This window comes from Pteronotus mesoamericanus, unplaced genomic scaffold, assembly GCF_021234165.1.
Source record: "Pteronotus mesoamericanus isolate MK-2021 breed Mesoamerican mustached bat unplaced genomic scaffold, CSHL_Meso_final scaffold_174, whole genome shotgun sequence".
Classification (NCBI taxonomy): domain Eukaryota; kingdom Metazoa; phylum Chordata; class Mammalia; order Chiroptera; family Mormoopidae; genus Pteronotus; species Pteronotus mesoamericanus.
The window spans coordinates 5356162-5379314 of record NW_026555309.1 but is presented as its reverse complement, the minus strand read 5'-3'; the positions used below and the strand labels follow the sequence as shown (position 1 = coordinate 5379314).

The window sequence follows — 23153 nt, the reverse complement described above, 5'->3', positions numbered from 1 at the left end:
TCCCTAGGAGATTTTTTGAAACATGCCCATCAACGTAGGCAAACAAACTTTTTGACATCTTCCCTTGGCACTGATCACCAGTGAATTCCCTTTGGGGAAAGGTTCGAACTACTACTTAGAGCTTTCGAAATTATTAGCACCCGTGGGAACACCACGTGGTTTCCTTTGGGGAGGCAATGCGCTGCCTGCCGTGGCCAGGCGGGGCGGGAGGGTGGGCAAGCGCTGGGCAGCGGCCACCGGAGGAGGGGCTGGAAGGTGGTGTGCAGCCCACGCTTCTCCCACAGCCAGGGCCACCCCGGCCGAAGCGGCGGTGACTGGCATGGCAGAGGCGCGGCCGGGGCCGGCGATGGCGACCGGGCTGCAGCTGAGCGCGCTGCCAGACCATTCTCCGCTGCTGCAGCCGAGCCTGGCCGAGCTGCGACGCCGGGCGCGGGCAGTGGGCGCTCCGCTCGCGAAGCTGCCGCTCACCGACTCCTTCCTGCTGCGCTTCCTGCGCGCCCGGGACTTCGACCTCGACCTGGCCTGGAGGGTAAGCGTGCCTCGCCGCTGCGCGCCACCTTACGGACAGGGCTGAGTAACCTGGGATGTGCTGTCCTGATCCCGGCAAAAGCCGAAGTTGCGAGAGGGACCTTGGGCACTGGGCGGCGGACGCTGTGGCTGCGGGTGTTCTGAAAAAAACAAAAACAAAAACAAAAAAAACAGCGCCGGCCCATTCAGTTTGTCTGGGTCTTGGAAAAGGAAAATCTGGCAGAGCTAGAGCCAGTCTGGGTGATGGCCCATTTCACATTGCAGCTCAACCCTTGATGAGTCTCTGGAACTTGTAAAGTTTGGGGAAATGCCTTTCCTATTGCCACGCAGAAAGCTGGTGATGGGGCAGGGCAGAAACCTAGCTGAGAAGTTGGAAGCCTAGATTCCATTACATCTTAGCAGGTAGCTCCACGTGTAGAGGGGAGAATGAAATTGCTAGTAAGACAAGGTCTAAAGCCAAATCCCAGGGAAATAGTATTAATAGTAATCCTTAAGTATCAAGACAGTGAAGTAGTCCAGTATATTTCGAGTGTAAGAATAAGGCTGTTTTGTGTTTCCAGGTTGGGTGAAAGAAGGGTGGAGGGAAGACAGGAATCAGACAGAGGGATGTGACCTTTAGTTTTGTCGCTTTGGGCTCAGCATCCTCACCTGTTAAATAATGGTGAGAACGCTCACCTCATTGACTCCTTTCCACGACTGACCATTAACCAGTTTAACAGAGTAAGAGGTGTCCCGCGCAGATCCTGGTGCGGAGCAAGCACTCAGCGATTGAACGCCCTTTTTCTCCAAGTGGTTTCTTCAATGTCATGCAGCGGCGACTTTAAAGGCAAGAGAAGTAGAACAGTACAGAATCTCAGCATGTCTCAGTATGAGGGATTTGGGTTGTGAGGATAACTAATTTTTAATTGAAAAAGTAAACACTACGGGTGGCAAAAATAATCCATAAACAAAGTAGGCTTCTAAAAGTAACTTCCTGAAGGGAAAAAAGTTCCTCACCCCAATCCTTCGTTTGCCAAGTCTACCCACGGGAAGTTAGTGACCTGTATCTCGTTTCTCCTTGCAGTTAGAGCCAACTTTCACACAAGCATATGTATTTTACATTTTGCCTTTTTAAAACCTAATGTATCATAGAGAGCATTGCATTTCAGCATGTACACGTACATCTTTTTCTTTCGTGGATCTTGTGCTGTTCACTGTATGAATATATTATGTTAACATTTATTGAGCAATCCCCGTTGTTGGGCATGGACGCGTCATCAGACAAGGGCAGCGCTGCCATGCAGGCTCTTCATTCGTCGTTCAATAATTATTTTTTGAACACCTACGATTTGCCTGGCAGTACACAGAAATGCAGTAAACAAGATAAGTGGGATGTCTTCCATCGCCAACTGGTTATTCTAGTCTACGTACATTTGTCTTTGTGAAAAATAGGAATATATCCTAATAAGACAAGTTCAAACTGCAGAATTGCGAGATGAAGTGAAATGTTTACTTGCACTAATTTTGTCAATTTCTGTATTGCACAATGGTGTACCACCCATGCTGTGTTAGCCAACTTTATGATCTGTGTGACCAACCTGCTAGGTGAAAAACTGGTTCTCATTATTATAATATGAATGTATTTAATTTCAAGTGAGGTTAATTGTCTTCTATATATTTAACATTTTAAAATTCTTTTCTCAGTAACTGCTTGTTATTGCCATTTGTTTATTTTCTTCCAGTTTGTTTATATAAAATATAATATACATACAATATAATATTTTTTTATAAAACATCTTCACACATAAAGCGAATGGGCCATTGTCCTCGTTTGTTGTGTTCACATTGCTATTTTATTTCTGTGCAGAATTTTAAGTTTTTATGTAACAAATGTATCAATGCTATTGTTCTCTGATTACTTCTCAGTTTTATAAGCACTTCTTTCCAAAATTTTCTTAAGTAATTTATTATTACTCTTTTTTCATTTTGGACTTGTTGCTATACTAGGATTTCTTTGATGTTAGGAATGAATTAGGAATCTGACTTTATTTGTTTCTATTTATTAAGTGGCTACCCAGGTATCTCAACATCATGAGTCATAAGCTAACAATTCCTCAGCAGATACTAAATATGAAGGCACAGTCTCACTTCTTAGGGAGAGTGCAGTTTGAGGCATTAAACATGTATGAGGGAGGACCCAAAAACACACCCAGAATTTATTTATAAAAAGTTGTATGTTTATTCTTACATGTTTAAACTTCAGCCACCTTCCAAGTACTCTCCATTAGATGCAATGCACCCTATAAGACTTTTTTTCACTGCTCAAGACAGTTTTTTAACCCATCAATTTTGATGCCTTGTAGTGCTTCTGCCATTTTTGTTTAACTTCTTCCACATTGGTAAAACATTTCCCTTTGAGGCCTTTTATTCATTTTGGGGAAAAAAATGTTGCTTGGGGTGAGATTGAGTGAATAATTGGGGTGGGGCAAGGGGGTCTCATCAGTTTTGGTCAAAAACCGCTGAACACTCAGCGTGGTATGGGTTGGTACACTTACAAATCACCCATCGTGAGATGGGCAAACGTGCTGAAAGAGTCTTTAAAAAAATTCACTGAAGCTGAATGCAGCCTCTTACACCAGCTGGTACACTGATAAAGATGAATTCCTAGAATACTCACCTCGTAGGGGAAACCTGCGCTACCCGGGGCCAGCCCTCTGAAAGATAATTCTGATTTTTTTTGGAGTCCCCCCTTGTATATGTTGCAATTTACCCCAAAAAGTATGATTTGTTGTTGATTTCATTTGGTTTGTTGGTTTAGAGTGATGTCTGTGGACACAAACAGCAGAAGTGTGGTACCAGCAGTGAAGGAGTTGTCGGGGACTGAGGAGGGTAAAGAGGGTCAAATTCACGGTGACAGAGGGAGACTAGACTTTTGGTAGTAAGCACATACGATGCAACATAGAGGTGATGTACAATTATAGAATCGGACACTTGAAACTTGTACAATGTTATGAACCAATGCCACCCCAATAACTTTTATAAATAAAAAAGATAAAACAAAAACAAGATAAAAAATAGAATTTACCTCCAGCCTTGTGTTATATATATATATATATTTTTTTTTCTCTATTCTTTATGTTCCTGAATTCTTTCCATTGCACCATATCCTTGAAGAATTTGCTAGTAAGATTTTGTCTAAATCTACTGAACAGGAATCAAGTTTCTGTCTGTGAACTCTTTATTTTCCTGCCAACTAGAAATAAAAGAGAAAGTATTCGAGCATGAAACTATTTACTTTACAAAGACAGTTAATTCAACTCAAATTTCCTTATTTATAATATAAAAGCACTATAGTTTTATTGTATAAAGAAACTTCAATAAGTCCCTCGGTTTTAATGAAATTTCTCATTTTTTCTGGTTTTTATATTTGAAGTGATAATGAATTAATGAGGTTTTTAGAACTTTAATAGCTTTCAGAATGCCAGTAACTTTGTAAGTAGTGTTTGCTAGAATTATCTCATTATTTTCTCATTTTAGAAGAAGCTGAAATGTAAAGAGTTAAGTGACTTGTCTGAAATCAGAGTTAAGTGGTAGAGCATGTATTTGAACTTGGCTTAAACTCAGGGGAGCCTGTGCTCTCAAGTATACTTAACTTGCCCTGTTTAAAACAATGAACACAAAAGCATCCAGCTATTAACTTTTGTCTCTTCTTCATATTCTTGTGAATTTTTGTCTTTCATAACCAAATAGTCCAGTTCCTTATATTTTTGCTCTATGTGATGAGTTTTTATCCTTTAATTGATGTTATGGTTTTCCCAAAGACTTGGAAGCTTTCAAAGTACCATTGACTCTCCCCACTAATTTCCAACTAAATGTAGCTTCTTTTGTAAAATTTGTCATATCATGGGAGCTTCAGTCTCCATTCTGCTCCTGCAGTTATTGCCCTTAAACAAATGTGTAACCTCTCTGAGCTTTAGTCTTTTTATCTATAAAATGGGGTAACAATAATGACCTCTCAGGTTGCTTGTGAGGACGAATTGGAAATAATGCCATTAAAGGCTATGAAAACTGCATAAGTATGGTCATATTTTGTTTGAAAGTACATGAAAATGTAAGAAGAAAGTTACTGTATTATAAAGCATAGTTAAAATAAACCATAACTTTTTACACTTATTTATTCCTAATTGTGGTACAAAACAGATGCCTTTCAATAATGATATTCACTTGCCCCCGATTTTTTTTGTTGTTATGTACTCTAGGTCATTTGTTTGAGAATTGCTCAGTAGAATTTTGCCATTTATATAATTTGTTTCTGTCAACTGGATCTTTGAATGTATTTATCAGTGGAAAAGTAATACCAAAGGATCCAGGTTCAAATATTTCAATTTTGCAAAAATTAAATGTCAAAAGCATGTGAGTTAATTATGAGTCTTTACAAAAGTCAATTTCTCAAGTGTGTGGATCCAGCTGGTTTACTCGTGCAGTACAGTAGTGCCCTAATGGCCGGGGGTTGCTTTTGAAGAACCGGGGGAATGTCTGAAATCGCAGATTGTACCCAACCCTAGATCCAGTATATTTTTTCCCGATACATATATACCTATGATAAAATTTAATTTTAAATTAGGACAGTAAGAGATTAACAAAAATAACTAATGATAACAAAGAACAATTATAACAATATACCGTAATTAAAGTTATTGAATGGCTTTGGAGTTGTTAATAAGTAAAATGAGTGTTACTTAATCACAAGCTCTTGCCTCTATCACCTAAAAGATCCCTTTCGATGAAAACCACAACTTTTATCATTACATAGGAAAATAAAATTGTTATTTCAGTGGGCAGCTCATATGCTGTTTCTAGCATTTTGCTTACATCAGAATTAGAAGGACTATTTTAATGCCTGTGGGAACTATGAAGAATGTAATGAGCATTTAGAAATGCTGGTAACACTTATTCTGATGCCTCTTAAGAAAGGAGGAAAAAGAGAAATTCATCTTATAGACTAGGATGAATATATCACAAACATCTACAATGTACATTTTGTTCTTACTGCTTTTGGAAACTGCTCTTTAGGTCACCCATTATTTCTTGGTTGAAAAATTTACTGACTTTTTTTCTTTCTTACCTCTCTGTTGCATGTAACTCTTAGAAACATCCTCTTTTTAAAAACACTTAAATTTAAATTGCTTTTAAATCAAATGTAGAAATGAAAGAGAGGGAGGAAAAGATAGGGAGACAATATCAGAGAGAGGGTGCAGAAAAGGGGGTGAGGGAGAGGGAAAGAGACACACACACAGATGACTCTCTCCTCCCTTCTGTGCACCATAGTGGTGTTTCTCCTAAAATCCAACCAGCTTCTCTCTTCTTCCTGCCATTCCCAGCCATTGGCATTTCCCATGGCTCAGACTTTCACTATCTACATTTTTTTTAAAATTTATATATGTAGTTTTTCCTCCTGATGATTTACTACTTTGTAATTACAGCTATAATGTTTATTCCAGTGACTCAAAGACTCTCACATATAAACATTTGTCCTTTCCTTTCATCTGAACTTTAGTTCCACATGTCTAAATTTAAAGGTAGTGTCTGGCAGAAGTAACGCCTGCTTGAGTGTGGTTGCTAGGGTGATATAATATGGGTGTAATAATTTATAGTTTTAATTTGAACATTTCACTGAAAGTGTTATATGGTATACTTGAGTTTGATATTGTTGTGTTACAGAATTCCATGCTTATGATTTTGTAATAAAAATTTTTTTTTATAAAAAAGAGGCGTTATTTGTTCCAGACCATGTATATTGACATCTTAGTAAAAGGTGAAAGGTTTATAAGTAAGCAGAGGGGGATAAATGGGGAAAAGAAGGGAAAGGGTCATCAAGGAACTTGTATAAAGGATCCATGGACAAAGACAGTGGAGGTGGTAGGGGAGAATTGAATGTGGGATGTGGGGGTCTGTAGGGTGGGGGAGAGTAATGGAAGGAATATAGAGACAACTGTAATTGAAAAACAGTAAAAAAACAAAACAAAATAAAATATCTCTCAAATTCAGAGAGTTAATAATAACCGGTGGGGGGTGGGGGGAAGAAAAGAAAGGAAAAAGAAAAATTGAGAATGCTGAAAATCGTAAAGAAGAAAATTAAAATATAGTAAGTTTTAAATGTGCAATTTCATTTTCGTATTCTCCACAATATACGGGCAATGTTTGTATTATTTGTAAATGTAGAGTAACCATTATTGGTGGTTCTTTTGGAAAAAAAGAAAAAGAAAAAACAGGATCCCTTCAAACCATATTTTGTCAAGACCTAATATCCAAGCACAGCATTTCATAGTCTCTCTGAATGTATGCTACTATTAACAAAATCAATTTCTGTTGTTTTTTATTAGTTGAAAGTATAGCAGTTGTATAGAGATGTTCCTTTATATCTTTGATTTAGTTTTTCTTTTTGTAGGAAAGAAAATAAAACTTCAAAAATTCTAGTTATCTTTAATGTAAACCGGCATTAAACACTTGGATGAGCCAATTAACCCAAATGACTTTCCCTATTACAGCAGTACTAACCACCACTCATTCTGTCCACTTATGCTTTACACGTAATTCTAGAAAACAAGACTCAACTGAGGTAAATAGTTACTCAAGATCACATAGGTAATAATTGGTGGCACCAAAGTTACTGAAGAGGCAGCCTGGGAACTGAACTTTTCACTACACGGCATGGCCTGCATGATCCAGTTGTCACCGATACATCACTTCCAGCGAGCTTAAAGGTTCATTGTGGTTGCCATTTTAACTCAAGTGCCTAACAGTGTGTGGAACATCGTAGATACTCCAAATGTATTTGTAGAGTTAATTCATTTGATTGATTTTTATCCTTTGTTTCAAAAAGACTAAATAAAAGTGGATGTTTCAGTTACCTCTTGCCAGGTAACAAATAACCCCAAAATTTAGTGGCACAAACCACAGCTTTGTTTGCGATTCTCCAGTTTGGGCAAGGCTGAGCCGGGATGATCACCTCTGCTCCACATTGCTTCCCAGCAAGACAGCCTTTCATTCTCCAGGGCCTCTTTATATAGACTTTTCACTGCATAATCTTAATGGCATCTGGATCCTGGAAAGCAAACAAAACCCCAGTCTTCTAAAAAACCTAGCATGGTGACACTTCTGTCAAATTCTACTTGTCAAAGAAAACGTAAGGTCAGCCTAGATTGAAGGGGAACAAATCAAACGGATTCCACCTCTTGATGTCATTTGTGCACCAGGGCAGAGGGGTTGTTGGCAGCTGTCTTTGCAGGCCATCCATCACAGGTGACAAATAAGAATTACTCAACTTTGAATTTTTGATTAACTCCTATCACCTGAGATCCTTGATGAAGGAAATTTTTTTTTATGCTAAAAGGATACCGCATACTAAAATCTTGACATGAGAGGTGGCAAGGACCATATTGTAATGCCAAGGCTTTCCTACCATTTTTACCAAATGCTTACCATGTATGCTGTCTGTAGACAATTTTTATTTTCTCTTTCAGTTACTAAAAAACTATTATAAGTGGAGAGAAGAATGTCCGGAAATAAGTGCAGATCTACACCCTGGCAGCGTTCTTGGCCTCCTGAGGGCTGGCTACCTTGGAGTCCTGAGAGCCAGGGATTCCACTGGCAGCAGAGTTCTCATTTACAGAATCAGTAAGTCAGACACAGCACTTCCATTGATTTTTCTTGACTGCTATACGGAAGGCTTCAGTGAGTCCATATTTAGACATTTAGGTTTTCAGGTTTTAACAGGTTTAATTGATATTTTAATGTCCCCCAAGTATAAGAACACTAGCAGTTGTGAGAAAATTCATAAAAACCAATGAAAATCCTACTACATAGGATTTTTCCACATAGTCGACTGTAGAAAATAAGAGAAAAAGAAAACAGAGAAGAGAAATTGTTGGGGAAAGATGAAAATGATCAAGGGGAAATGAAAGAACATTTAGTAGGAAATACAAATAAGAGTTCTGGACTACAATAATGCATAGAAGCTGTCTATTCTGTTCACTGATGTATGCCAAGCACTGAACCAGGGCACGTGGTAGGTGTTTCTTGAATATTTTGGAGTGAGTGAGTGAGTGAGCGACTAGTTGGATAGCATTCAAGCTGCAGAGCAAGGTGCTTGTTCCCCTGGGTGGAGAAAGGCGCAGCGGGAAAGAGGAACTCAGGAAGTGCTGAAGACACTGTATTCCACGTGCTCCTCCTGGTTTTTACTGCTTCCCCCTGTCATTATTAGGCCTTCCTAGTATTTCATGTAGGTTCGCAATTTATAATTCCTGCCCCCTCCTTAGACTTGCTTGGGGTGAAAAATGGCATTCAAGGGAGAAGGGCCTGTACCACCTGCTATGTGTTCTCATGGCCCAACATTGTATGAGCAGAATCTTATGAATTATAATCTTCCAGAAACTTTTACATCTTTAAATATATTAGAGAACTTTAAAATATGTGTAGGTTTGCTTTTCCTGCCTGCTTATAGGTAAGATGGATGCCTGTTATTCAGCTGTTTGCTTTCTTGCAAGAGGACACTGCATTTAATTCTTGAAAAAGTGTTAGAAAACTGAGTAGAATGACTCCGGTTTCTTGCTGTAGCTTATGTGTCAAATACAGCTGAGATAGTCATGAAGTCGTTGTCTATGAGCTGGACATCTGTTTATAGACAATAATAGACATTGCTGTCTTTTGCTCCAGCAGTGTTATGGGATGTTGAATGAAGTTCTTTGAGTTCCTTGGGGCAGGGTTGCTAGCTTTAGCATAGTACGTATATTTTATGAGCAAATAAACCTATATTTTATGAAGACATAAAGTATGCATTTACCGTTGAATTTCAGATAAATAACAAATAATTTTTGGTATGCATGAGGCATACTTATACTAAAATATATATATATATATTCTGTTTATCTGACATTCAGCTTTAACTGGGCGCCTTATATTTTATCTGGCATCTCTGCCCAGGGATTCCAGGAACGTAAAACTGAAATCTACAGACGATCCTTTCTGCATGTATCCTGGCTCTGCACTGCCTGGCTGAAGGTTTTCTAGTTTGTTCATAAACTAACTAGGGCAAATTAAGTAGTAAAAAATAACACCTTAATAATGAAAAAGCAAATGTGCTACTTTGATTATAAATACCTTCACACTGAATCAAGTCTTCTATTGGTTAGCAAGGGTCTCTTATAGTATGTTCATTTATAAGTGTACTGTTTAACTCTAAGAGATTTTAAAATCAAGAAAAGCTTGCAGGTGTACTGGTCGCCAGAAGAGGGTATGCAGCAAATCTCCTGTGTGTTATGCAGAATAACATGTTATTCTAGGGTGAAAAGAAGAAACACAGAAGAGTTTTATGAATAAAATGAAAGTGTAAAGATTTATAAATTTTCTAAGTTTAATTGAATTAATGGGAGGAACTGAAAAAAGAAATCTATGGTAGAGCTTTTCAACAGAACATTAGCCTAACCACTTTCCCAGGTACCATCTCTATGCAGTAAAAGCAGTGAAAAAATGCCCAGAGCCTTTCTCCAGTTAGACAGGGTACCCCAACACTAATTTTTTCCCATTCTTAGCATCCAAGTTGGAGGATACACAGCTGACCATTGAACAACACAGGTTTGAACTACGTGGAGCCACTTATACATGGGGTTTTTTTTCAATAAATATGTACAGTACTGTAAATGTGTTTTCTTTTCCTTATGATTTCCTGAGGAACATTTTCTTTCCTCTGGCTTACTTTGTAAGAAAACAGTATATAATACAGGTAACATACAAAATATGTGTTGATGGACTATTTATGCTATCAGTAAGGTTTTTGGTCAATAGCAGGCTACTAGTAATTAAGTTTTGGGGGAATAAAAAGTTATACTTGGATTTTTGACTACCTGGGGGTCAATGCTCCTAACCCCTGTGTTTTTCAAGGGTCAGCTGTAACTTTAAGCCTTTTGAGACTCATTACTATATTAAAACAACAAAAGTAAAATTTAACATTGAATATTAAATTTTGACTATGGCTTAATTTTTAGGAATACGTTGCCTGGTAGAAATCTTAGCTCTGCTATGTTCTAGGTACACAAAGAGCTGTGTAGCTGTAACACATTTTCTCATCTCTCAGCTAGCCTAGTAAAAACCTACCTCATAAGATTACTGTGAGCATTACATCTTGTAATATATAAAAAACATAATTAAAGCATTACTTTATATACAATAATGACTCAATAAATGTTAGATACATGTTAGAGAAGGAATGAAAAATTTAAGGCGTGTTTTTCTTTTTACATTAAGAAAGAGTCAAGTCCAGATCAGAGCTATCCAATGTAACTATGATGATGAAACTGTTCTGCAGTAGCCAGTAGCCACACATGGCTGTTGAGTACTTGAAATTTGGCTATCGCAACATAGAAACAGAATTTTGTATTTTATTTAATGTTAACTAATTTAAATTTAAATAGCTACATGTGATTAATGGCTACCCTATTGGGCAGCACAGGTCTTAACATGCTGGTTGGCTGAGAAATTTAGGACTATAACTATTTTCTGAACTGCAGACTTTCAGTTATTCTGTTCATAGTTTTCACCATTGTAGTTTTCAGCCAATGTCTGAAGTAGTATAGTACATATGAGCTGGATTGATTATTCAAATTCAAACTAGGAATCAGAGGCTTTTAAAGCAAGGGGCAATTCCACTGTGTCTTCATAGGAATATTTCTAACTATCCCTGTTCTTTCGACGTCTTTCAGTTTTTCCTCGCTACTAGACCCTGCCTACTGACATTTAAATCTGTTTGGGGTCAGCCATCTGAAACAAAACAAAAGGTCCTACTCATTCCCTCAAGACCCTCCAGCCCCAGCCATGTCCCCACTCCGGCCCCTCTCAGCCAGGTTTCTTAAGTCAGTGATGTTCCCCACCCACATTTCCTCACAGCTCCTCTCAACCAGCCCTGGTCTCACTGGTTTCACTCCCACCTCTCTGCTGAAATGACTTCAGCAAATCATCAGCGACCGTCTCGTCAGCAAATCTAATGGACATGAAATGGGCATCCTGTTTTACTTGACCTCTCAATACAACAACACAGCAGACCACTTCCTCTTACTCTCTCTTTGTTTTTAGCAAATAGAGAGGGAGAAAAATGAGGAGCGACAACTTATTTTAAAAAAGAAGTCATGTTTATACTCAGGCATCAAAAGAAAAACTTATTATACTTCCTGGAAAAAAGTCAATAATGTTTCTAATTTGAAATAGTCTAACACTTCTATAGAATTGTCAAATAGATATGTAATAGCATGCAAATATGAAATTTCTTACTCTGATTTAAATGGACAATGGATGTTTTAAGGCTATTTTACCTGAATTTTTTGGTTTGGGAATACAATGTAGTTACATAAGTATTAAAACAAATATGGTAAAGTTTTGTTGATTATAATCCTAAGGGAAAGAAAGGCTTTTATGAGAAAAAAATTCATAATTATGAAAATTAAAAGAAAGCATTCCCAAACCACTGATAGTAGTATTAAAACATCACAAAACTAAGTTTTGATTTCAGTTTGGAGTAGATTTATTTTTGTTTAAAAGATAATTATAATTTAGATTTTATTCAAATTTAAAAACGTGTTGTAAAAATTTTAATTCATATTCTTAAAATTATTGCAATCGCAAATATTATATGTTTTAGAAGAATAACTACTACATATACTCCAATTTTTGGTGTATAGTATATGTTTTAGAAGAATGGCTACTATATATAGTACCACATTTTCTAGATCATTGCTCAACAAGTTCTCACTTTATATAACCTATTTTGGTTAAATATTTTCTCTTTCTTGAGATATCCTCTTCTCATGGCTTCTTTGATGCCATATTCTCCTCATTTTCTGCAATTTAACTGGATCCTCCTTATTTGTCTCCTTTGCTGGCATCACCTACTCTACTCACCCTTTCAATCCTGAAGTTCCTTAGGACATTGTACTCAGACTCCTTTTCTCAGGCTACTTTATTTCTCCATCAGAACAAAGATAAACACAGATCTAAAGTATCCCTCTCATGGGCTCTCCTATAAACACAAACAATGCCTAGATATGTAACTAACCCTATTACCTCTTGTTTCCAAGGACTCATACAACCAACTCCCCAATCCAGCTCTATCCAATTGGACATCTCACAGCCACCGTTTTAACATGTCCAAAATGATGTACCATCTTTCCAACCAAAATATTTTTTTCCATTGTTTCCTACCTCAGTGAATGTTACCACCATTCTACCCATTTGTCCAAGCCAGACATTTTGGTATTTTGAAACTTTACTGTTACTTAGTCATGAATTGTTTTTTTCTTCTTCTTTTACCCTGTTAGGCACTCCGTGGACCCTTCAATCTGAAGACTCACATATTTTTTTCGGCTTTGGAAAAATTTTCCCTACTGCTATTTTTCCTCTCTCCTCTGTGTCACATTCTCTGTAACATTGCTTCCCAGAACTCTAGTTAGTTGGATTTTCAAACTTCTGGATCTAGCTGCATGTCTCTCAGTTTGCTTCCTCTCTTCTTTGTGTGTCTGTGTTTCAAAAAATATTACAATTCTTAGTGGATGCATGTTCGTTTGTTTTTAAGATTACTTGCTTGCCTGGCCATCACTGTCCTTTCTGCTTGCCATGGCCCGTCCCAGGAGTGGTGGGGGAGGGGAGAGAGGAAGAATGTCAGTAATTCCTCTTAGCCTGGGTGTGGGAAGCTACGCAAGTGCTTCTCTGACTCTGCTTTCCAAAGCCCACTCTTACTGTTCTAGCCTGTCAGGGCATGACTCTGCTACATGCTGCCTGGCCCTGGGTGGTGTCAGAGACATCAGCCAGCCTGTCCTACACCTCAGGGATTTCCTTTTTCAACCTCTCTGGTTACTATAAGGCCCTAGTCACTCTTCCTAATCCAGGCCATGCTTTTCCCATTTGCAATATCTCTGAGTTTGGAGCACACCAGGAGGCATTCCCATCCTTAGCCACAACTGTTTCCTGCATGATTTGGGCTGTAGTTTCATCTGGCAATCAAATCCAGCCTGCATTTATTTATTTATTTATTTATTTATTTATTTATTTATTTATTTTAAGGCACATGCTCTTAAAAATCTGTTCTTTGCTAGGAAGAAGCAGGCACATGTTTTTGAGCCACCAGTGAGATCTGCTATTTAATTCATGATCTTTGTACATGTTTTTATTTTTATTAAGTCTAAAAAGAATAGTTTCCTTTTGTTTTCTGATTTTTTACACAATGCTGAGATATGATATTTTTTATTTTATTTTTTTAGCATACTGGGACCCAAAAGTTTTTACAGCTTATGATGTATTCCGTTTAAGTCTAATCACATCCGAGCTTATTGTACAGGAGGTAGAAACCCAGCGGAACGGAATCAAGGTTATCTTTGATCTGGAAGGCTGGCATTTTTCTCATGCTTTTCAAATTACACCATCTGTAGCAAAGAAGATTGCTGCTGTTCTTACAGTAAGTGTATAGTTTAACTGTTGGGAATAATACTTCCAATAGATTTTAATTTAGTTACATGTTACATAAACAGAAGTGAATAGTACATTTATTAGAAAATCAAATAAAATTTTAGAAATGATACATAGAATTCAATAATGCTAAGAGAAAGTATTTTTAATTCATAAAAGAAAGAATGTTGTAACAAATTGTAAAAATATCTTTAAGATTAGTAATCACAGAATTTAAACATTCAAACAATAATGCATGTGGTGACTTTTTCTTTCTGTCATTAAAGTTCTCTTTCTAAATTACAAAATTGAATAAAAAATAATATACATAACAATGGTACAACAAAATGTCAGAGGAGTTTGGTAGATATAAATTTTAACAGTTTTTATCTTTTAATGTTTTTAGAAATCAAAAGCTTTTTTAAATGGCCATGATTTTTGACCCAGTAATCCTACTTAGTAAACATAGCCAAAGAATAATCTTAAATAAAGACCTTGTATATAATAATACCTGTGTACCAGGTACCTGACTGTTTCAAATGAATTACCATTTAATGGCCACACAATCTTATGTTATAATGACTATTATTTTCCCATTCTACAAATTAATTAACTGTGGCAAAGAGGTGATAGCAATGCCCAAACACATACATTTCGTAAGCAGTGAAGCAAGGGTTCCAGTCCAGATCATCTGAAATAAAAGCTCTGCTTACAACCATCATTGCCTCCTTTACATAAAGATAGATGCTATAGCATCAGTTCTTATAGAATAAAATTAGAAACAGCTTATTTGTCCAGAAATAGGAAAATGGTCACTTAAATTATGGTACATCCATCTGATGGATTATTGCAACACATTAAAACTCATGATGTTTATAAAAATTGTATTATTTCAGTGGGACAAAACAGGATACAAATTATTTAGAGAGCATATTAGCTTTCTGTTTAAAATAAAATTATGCATAGGAAGAACCTGGAATGAAAATCCCCCAATAGATAACACAGCTCTAGGAGGAAAAAGGAAAAATCGGGGAAAAAGGAAAAATAAAAAGAATTTCGTATGTAAGAACTTTGACAGGAAACGCCGCTATACAAACTATACATCTTTGGGTAGGGAAACTATTGATGAGTTTTTTTTTTCCTTCAACTCTTAACTTTTTAAACCTTCTGAATAAGCCTATATTACTTTTAGGTTAGAGACTTATACCAGCGTCAAAAGTTTAAAAGTATCTGTTGTACTAGTCTTTCAACTTTTATGAAAGTTTAATTTTTTCAAAATAAAAATATGAGGGAAAATGTTCATTATTAACACCCAAATAACTCATTGATTACTTAAAAGAACATTTATATATGATTGGGAAGAAATTTTTGCATCTTTTTAATGAAAGATGCAGGTATTTCTCAAAATACTTTGCCTAAGCTACAAAATAAATACTTTTTTAGGGAACTTTCCTTAATCTTGTGACAGTGAACTATAAAGTAGGCTATGCTGTGTTGATGGGATAAATAATTTTGATAATGAAACACACATTAGGTGCTTTGAACATTAGGTAGAAAATGTTCAAAGAAGAGACTTGTCAATAGAAATACATATTTATACTTTGTTGTTAATAAGATTTTTCTTTATTTTTAAAAGGATTCCTTTCCATTGAAAGTTCGTGGTATCCACTTGATAAGAGCGCCAATAATTTTTCATGCTGTCTTTTCCATGATTAAACCATTTCTGACTGAAAAAATTAAGGAACGGGTGAGTGAAGCTATTCAAGTAATTGTTCCTCTCTACCAAATGTTCCAGTCCTTTCTCATTTAAGAACTGCTTTATTAATCATTCCCCCACCATTGAACTAATATTTTGAGTATTTATGTAATAAGCCAATTAAAATTTCTTTTTAAGTTTGAAAAATCAAGTTAGTGATTCTAAGGGGAAACTGGGCCTCCGGCACATTGCTGGTTGGAGTGCAGTATGGTATATTCCCTATAGAGGGCAGTGTAGTAATAGTTATCAAAATTACAGCTTATGTGCTTCTGGGAATTTATCTTATTCACACATACACAAAATTGCATATGCAGGAGGATTTATTGCAGCAAGAGATTGGAAACCACTAAATGTTCATCATCAGAGGACTGATTAAATGAACTGTGAGATATCAACACAATGGAATACAAGATTTGCAGAATTTATTGTAAAATGAAATAAGCAAACAGGCAGAAGAGTTTATGGGTATCCTACCTTTTGTATAATAAAAAGGGGAAAAATCAGAATCTGTAGTATATAACTACATTAAAAGTTCATTGAAAGGTTTAACAAGAAAGCAACCTAAGTGGTTATCTATGCAGAACAGAGATGTGGATAGGGTGGATGAGGATAAGGTTGGGAGCTAGACACCTCACTGTGTGTCTTTTATCTTGTTTTGATTTCTAGCCATGGGAATGTATTATCTATGCAAATAAAAATATTTTAAATAATACATTTTAGCTGAAAACCACAGTACCTGAGGTATGTGACTTTATGTCATGTTGATTAAAGAGATTTGATTTTTTTTTTTTACCTATACCGTTGAGCTTAATTTCGTTGATATCTAATATTAGATATCTCTTAGGATATCAATTAATCTTTCAAAGAGAATTTTTAAAACATTTATTGAGACAAGCGTTGGCAATGTCTAATGCCTGAAAGAAAAGCAGTTTTTAAAAGCTTTAACAATTTAAAACTCAAACGTTATTTAAATACAAATGGTGATCATATGAATTATGGTAGTATATTTGGAATTTTCTAAAGTATAGTCTTTCATATTACAGTGTAATATCTTGCATCTGGTTAGAAAACTGTGACCCTAGAGATTCTTTTGAGGTTACCCAGTAGGTGTTTCTATCTGCCTTCAAGAAGAACCGCATTTCTGAAGACAGCCCCTTTTCATTTTAGTATTTTTATAAAAGTGAACTCTTTTACTTATTTTTTATTTCTTTATTGTAGTTTGATAAAAGCTGGCTACCCTCTTTTTAATTCTGAAAGATCTAAAATTAGGTATTTCTATTTTGAGTTATATTTTTGACAAAGAAAAACAAAAGCAATAAGAAACTGAACCTAATAAATAGGAGAATACAGCAAGAAAATAGAAAGAAGAATTAAAAAATTGAGAAATTAAGTAAAGCATTTCAGTGAAAATCAATTGATATGAATCACAATTGCCGAAATGCCAGGGGTGAGGAGGATCCCAATCCAGCTACTTTTCTGCTTTTCAATGCTTCGTCAATCCTCTATGATTGTTCTTATTTCTCCCCTCCTGAGGAGATAGTAGACTTTCTTCTCTATTAGCTGATAATATTGTAAACATTTCAGAAAAAATCCAGGATTGAGGACTCTGATGTTCCTGAGTGCAGGAAACTTGTTTCATTCATTTTTCAATCCTTATATCCTAGTGCAGGGATATTCAACAGGTAGGCTGCAAGAATTTTTAAAAACATGCAACACCTGGCTATTTAGTCAGGGGCACTGACCTCTTTTCCCGTAGATTGTCAAATAAAATAACGACAACAGCCAAAACAACAATATGTGGCCAGTGTGAATGTCCTGCAACTCTTATTACATGACCTATATGTTTAAATATATAGATCATGTAATAGAGTTACATCTTATTGGCCATGTCACATAATAAAGTTGCATCTTATTGGTTAATTCTTGGTATCAGAAATCCTTGTATAGGCACCTGATTTTTTTAAAGCAAGATTTTATTTATTTTTAGACAGAGGGGAAAGGAGGGAGAACGAGATGGAGAGAAACAACGATGTGTGGTTGCTTCTCGCACGCCCCCTACTGGGAACCTGGCTTACAACCTAGGCATTTGCCCTGACTGGGAATGGAAATGGTGACCCTTTGGTTCACATGCTGGCGCTCAGTCCACTGAGTCACACCAGCCAGAGCTAGGCACCTGATTTTTTAAAAAGTCACTTTGAAGCAAAAAGGGTAGACAATTACTATTATTATTTTTTGTAAATCAGTCAAAATTATACCTATTTTGTGTCAGATTGGCAAAAAATGTTTTTTTGTATCCTGCAGAATTTGAGTAATTAGTTTGTATCTGCCATGAGATGAAAATGGTTGAAAATTACTGTCCCAGCACATAGTAGATGCTTATTAAATGATTGTTGAATGTTTCGATGAACATTTTGCCCTAGCAGATGAAAAAAGGTTTTTTTTTAATATTTATATTTTAATAAGATATGCTTTTTGCTTTAAGGTTCTAAATCTTTAATGTTAGGGCATTATATGATTGATATTTATAGTTCAAAATAATTGAAAGTTTAAGGTTCTTAACTAACATAATTGTCTCTTAATTTTGTACTAACCAAGAATATCCATCAAATATACCATATAAATTATTTCCTATATATCTAATTTTATGTGTAGATATATGCTTTTATTTCATGTGAACTATTACCAGGTAGGACATTTTTACAGTGTATAGAATAATTAATTTGATATTTTGCTAATAATGGCTTATACATCAGGAAATAGAATATATAAAATATGTTTAGTTTTATTCAGAGTTTTAAAAATCTACTTGTGAAAGAGGAAAATAATTTTTTAATGAATCTTGTATAGCTATAAGAATGCAAATATAAGAAAACAGTAAGATGCTCAGATTCATAAGTAGCACACTCCAAACGAGTAAAATTCTTTGATTCATAAGCAGAGGAATAAAGGATGTAGTATCTATACATACACTCCTATCTTGCAAGTTATTAGAGTATCTTATTTTATGATGTTGATTTTTCCATTGAAAATTCATCTAATGTATCAAAATGCTGAAGGCAACCCTCCTAAAACATTTTGGCTATTTCAGATTCATATTCATGGGACTAATTACAAACAAAGCTTACTTCAGCATTTCCCAGACATTCTTCCTCTGGAATATGGCGGTGAAGGATTCTCCATGGAGGACATTTGTCAAGAGTGGACGCATTTTATAATGAAGTCTGAAAATTATCTCAGCAGTATTTCACAGACCATTTAATGAGAAGTTATTTCATGTGAATGAAAGAAGAAAAGTCTTTTCGACTAATTAATGCTTGTCTGATTGATCTTTTGTAAAAATCTTCTGATATGAGCCACATAGGTATTTAGGAAACTACTTTTTAAATGCATTTACCTTTGAAGTAATTATATGTTAATATATCCGATACCTTGAAAGTGATCTATAAAGTAGCTATTCATGAGTGCCTTTCTATGTTTCTGGAAAGTTTCATTTTAAGCAAGTTCTCTGAGTACATTTGTTTAGAAACAAAGATATAAATAGTCCACTAAAAAGAATTATTAGCACAATTCAACTGATGACAAAAATCTATTAACACTCATTTTGGGTAGGTGTCAGATTAGTTTATAAGTCAGATTGAAATCTGAATATGAATTTACTTTATTGTGGCCAGAAAAATAGTTCCTCTCAGGGAAATTCTACTTTAGTATATTTGCACAATAGAACTCTTGATTGTAGAGTCTAAATATCATAAATTATTGTATGTAGCATCTATGGTCCTTTATAGAAATAAATCATAGTGATACCATTTTGAAAATAATTTTTAAAATATTTCAGGCAGACTTAAAGACTTCTTAATACTGTGTCTGCATTTTAAAACAAACCAATAATGGAATTTTGACTTTGATTATGCTTATCATGATTGCACAGATATTTAGAGATAGAATAATATTTAGTTGTATACACAATCTCTCTTTTTAATGGAACAATAACACAACAACAAAAGAAAAATGATATGTCTACGTTTTTAAATCTCTGTCAAATGCACTGGAATTTTGGGGATTATGTATGAAATAATTTGAATTTTATTATTATCTCAGAATATTCAAGCCAAATCCTATAATTCACATTTACTTAAAAAAATCAGTAGTTGAAATGTGATGTTTGTACTATAGCTCATAACAAAGTATATTTCATTTATTGAGAAAGATATAAAGGTGTGGCTTTCAACTTATGACAGTTTATATAATTTTAAAAACTCAAAAATTAAGAACACACTGAAAAATTTGTCAGATATTTGTTCGGCTTAGATGGGTTTCTAGATAAATCATACAATAGTATCTTTGTGAAAGAGCATGTGAAGGATTTTTTCTTTATAAGAAAATTATTCTAATCAGGTGAGCTGATACTTATTTTCTGTACATATATCTATGATGAAATTCAGAGCAATTGTCAATGTTCTTTAGAGAACGTGTTTTCTTTTAATTTATCATTGGGAAACTAATTTTACATTATAATTTTTATTAAAAGTTAGATGGTGCCTGTTTTCTAAAGAAAAAAGTTATTCTTCTTCACAACAAAACCATTTAGAAAGAGTAAGCAATAGTAACAAAAGGCTCTGGTTTATCCAACTTTCATTCCTGGAAGGAGGTTTGCATGGCAAAGTACCTTTTCACTTACACTTGGGTAATTAAAACACTTTTGCATGGCTCTGTAAAACAATGATTATGTTAGCACATGAACAATGGATAACATTTAAAAATATCTTTTAAATGTGATTCATTAGTGAAGTTATTAACAGTAAATAGAAATAAAATAAGTCAATCAATAGAGGGACATTTTATAATGGGACCTTGAAATCTTAACCAAATGCAGCAATTCACTGAAGAACATTAGAAGAACAATGTGAAATGAGCAGGCAATTTTATAAGGTGGCAAGATAAATAGCTATTGAATTGTCTATATTACTTAAATGTAATTGCAGTAGAAGTGCCTTTTAAAGATTATCTCTAGCACTTATTGTGTTACTGAACTGCACAATAATTTATGTTTGAATATTGTTCAAAAGAAAATAAATATCTTTTACATAAACTATAGCTGCTTCTCTTTTATTTCAAAATATGATTAGGCATTCTTTTTTTCCAAAACTGCTTTTCCTGACAGAAAAGTTTAAGAAAAACCTACCACATCTAGTTGTCCATTACACAAATGCCCGTTTTTTCTTTATAAGTTTTCATTTCAGGCTGGTTTCCCCAACTGCTTTCTTCAACACTACCTTCCTCCAATGTCTTTTGCTGTGCTTAAAGGGACCACAAACTAATTTTATAAAACTAAGCCATGCTTACTTACTCAGCTAAAGCTTCTAGTGAAAAAAGCCAGAATGTGCCACTTAATCAGATAATTTGATATTGAAACAATTTGTTCTTAGCCTAGATTATGACTTTATTTGTCAAACTATAGATTTTTATTACACTGAATGGCACTTAAGTCCTAGAGCAAATATCTGTCACTCACCTAGATTAAGCCACAGAATAGGTCAAACACACAAAAATACCAAAATCTCGGGAAACTAGTAAGACAGTGTTGTCTGCAACACTCCTTACTGACCCTTCGATATTGAATTTTGCTATATTTAATGCTCTGGAGGAACCATGACTTACAAAGACAGAAGTAGAAATAGTTGAATGCAATTAGGTTGGCAGCAGAACACCCCACTGCTTCTCTGGTTGGCAGGGATGCAGGCCATCCCCTCAAGCCCCACACTGCGCACGCCATTACCCGCTCTTTTTTATCCAAGTCAATTACGTTAGTTTGACTTTTAAATATCGCTTTTGATAACGCTGTACATTGAAGTAAGTATTATAGTGGCCAGAAAAATTAACCAGATGCTACTTTGAAGAGAGAAAAAAACTTTCAATGTTAAAAAATATATTAACATTGACAATGTTAATTAAGAATAAAAACCATTTATTTGAGCAAAGGAGGAATTACAATCCAGGGCACAGACTGAGAGAGTGACCTAAATTGTGGTCCAGGGAAAACAAAGAAAGGCAGGGCTTCTGAAGGCCTGGGCTACACTGCTGTCCTTTTTATGTAAAGAAAGGATTCTGGCTGAGTCAATAAGGGTTGGCTTACCCCCATATGCAAATGAAAGGTGCACAATGTGTTGCACCTTTCAAAGTGAAAAACACAGATGATCTGGGTATCGTATTGAAGAGGAGAAAAAGCTTAGGCACAACTGAAAGTGGAAAAGTTCATGAAAAAACATGCTGGTTGGAGGGCAAGACAAATGTGATGGTTTCCCAGCTCTGTGGTAGTTCCTTGGACATAAATGACTCCACCTGGGCAACCTCTGTTCACAATATCCAAAATGGACAGGTAAAATGCAGCATAGAGTACCATTCATTAGGATGGTTCCAATAAAGTGCTTTGGACGGCTAACAGAAAGAAAGATCATTTCTACCTGAGAAGAAGGAGGATGTGTCCTTAGAGGAAGTACAATCTGAAGCAGAGCCTTTAAAGGAGCATTGAGAACTGAGGAGAGGAAGGATAGTCCAAGGAAAGAAATACAATGCCAAAGACGTGAGAAATAAAAGATCACATCTGAGAAACAGTAAATGCATTGCCAATGGAAATCAGGATTTTCCACAGGATTGTGAGGAAAGCATTCCAAAGACCCATTCATGGGAGAATGGTCTGGCAAGGTTTATTCAGGTAGATACCTGCCGCTGTATCCCACCTCCATCCGTCCTGCCATGAAAAAAGTTCAATCGTGTCCTCAACAAGGCAAAAGCCAAGGCCAGGGCCCAGAGTTTCTGTTTCATATTACAGCCTGATCCTTTGGAGCCTGCATGTCTGCTGCAGGCCCACATAGCTGCTAGACACACGGGGTTGCATGTGTTCCCAGACGAGAGAGAACACATGAACAAATGGATTGAGTGCAGATCATACAGAGAGAGAGAGAGAGAGAGAGAAAGTAAGAGAGCGAGAGAAGCTGCTTCTTTGTCCCCCTGAGGTTATAACCAGAAGCTCTTTCAAAATAACCAATTAACTTCCCAAGCTTTTGTGCGCTTATGATGGGTCCACTCCTAGTTACACTGACAGGCCTATATGGTCAAACACCTCCCCCTGCGCCATTTTGACTTCTATTATGCATGCGCTTACCTCACCTTGTACCTCAGAACAATTGGAATCGAAGCAGGGAACGGAGTATTAATCTCCCTGGTGGAGAAATGTTGAAATCCCCTGGAGTGTGTGAGGCTCTACCTTCCTGGCTAAGCAAACCGGCTTATGCTCCCCTTTTTGATCAGTTTATTAAGATCGATGTCCAATTCTCTTTGCTCTCTTTCTTATTACTAAACAGCTAACTACCTATGGTAGCATAGAGTCCTATATTTTTGGAGA

The 23153-nt window shown here is 35.9% G+C and overlaps 1 protein-coding gene across 1 annotated transcript; it reads left to right on the top strand.

Annotated features, from left to right (window-relative positions):
• Nucleotides 1–292: 292 nt before the first annotated feature.
• TTPA (alpha tocopherol transfer protein) lies at nucleotides 293–20811 on the top strand. Its single transcript, XM_054590190.1, has 5 exons — nucleotides 293–529; nucleotides 8031–8184; nucleotides 13812–14005; nucleotides 15632–15742; nucleotides 18840–20811. Exons 1-5 carry the CDS (start codon nucleotides 320–322, stop codon nucleotides 19008–19010), a joined length of 840 nt encoding a protein of 279 aa, XP_054446165.1. The 5' UTR covers nucleotides 293–319; the 3' UTR covers nucleotides 19011–20811.
• Nucleotides 20812–23153: the final 2342 nt, after the last annotated feature.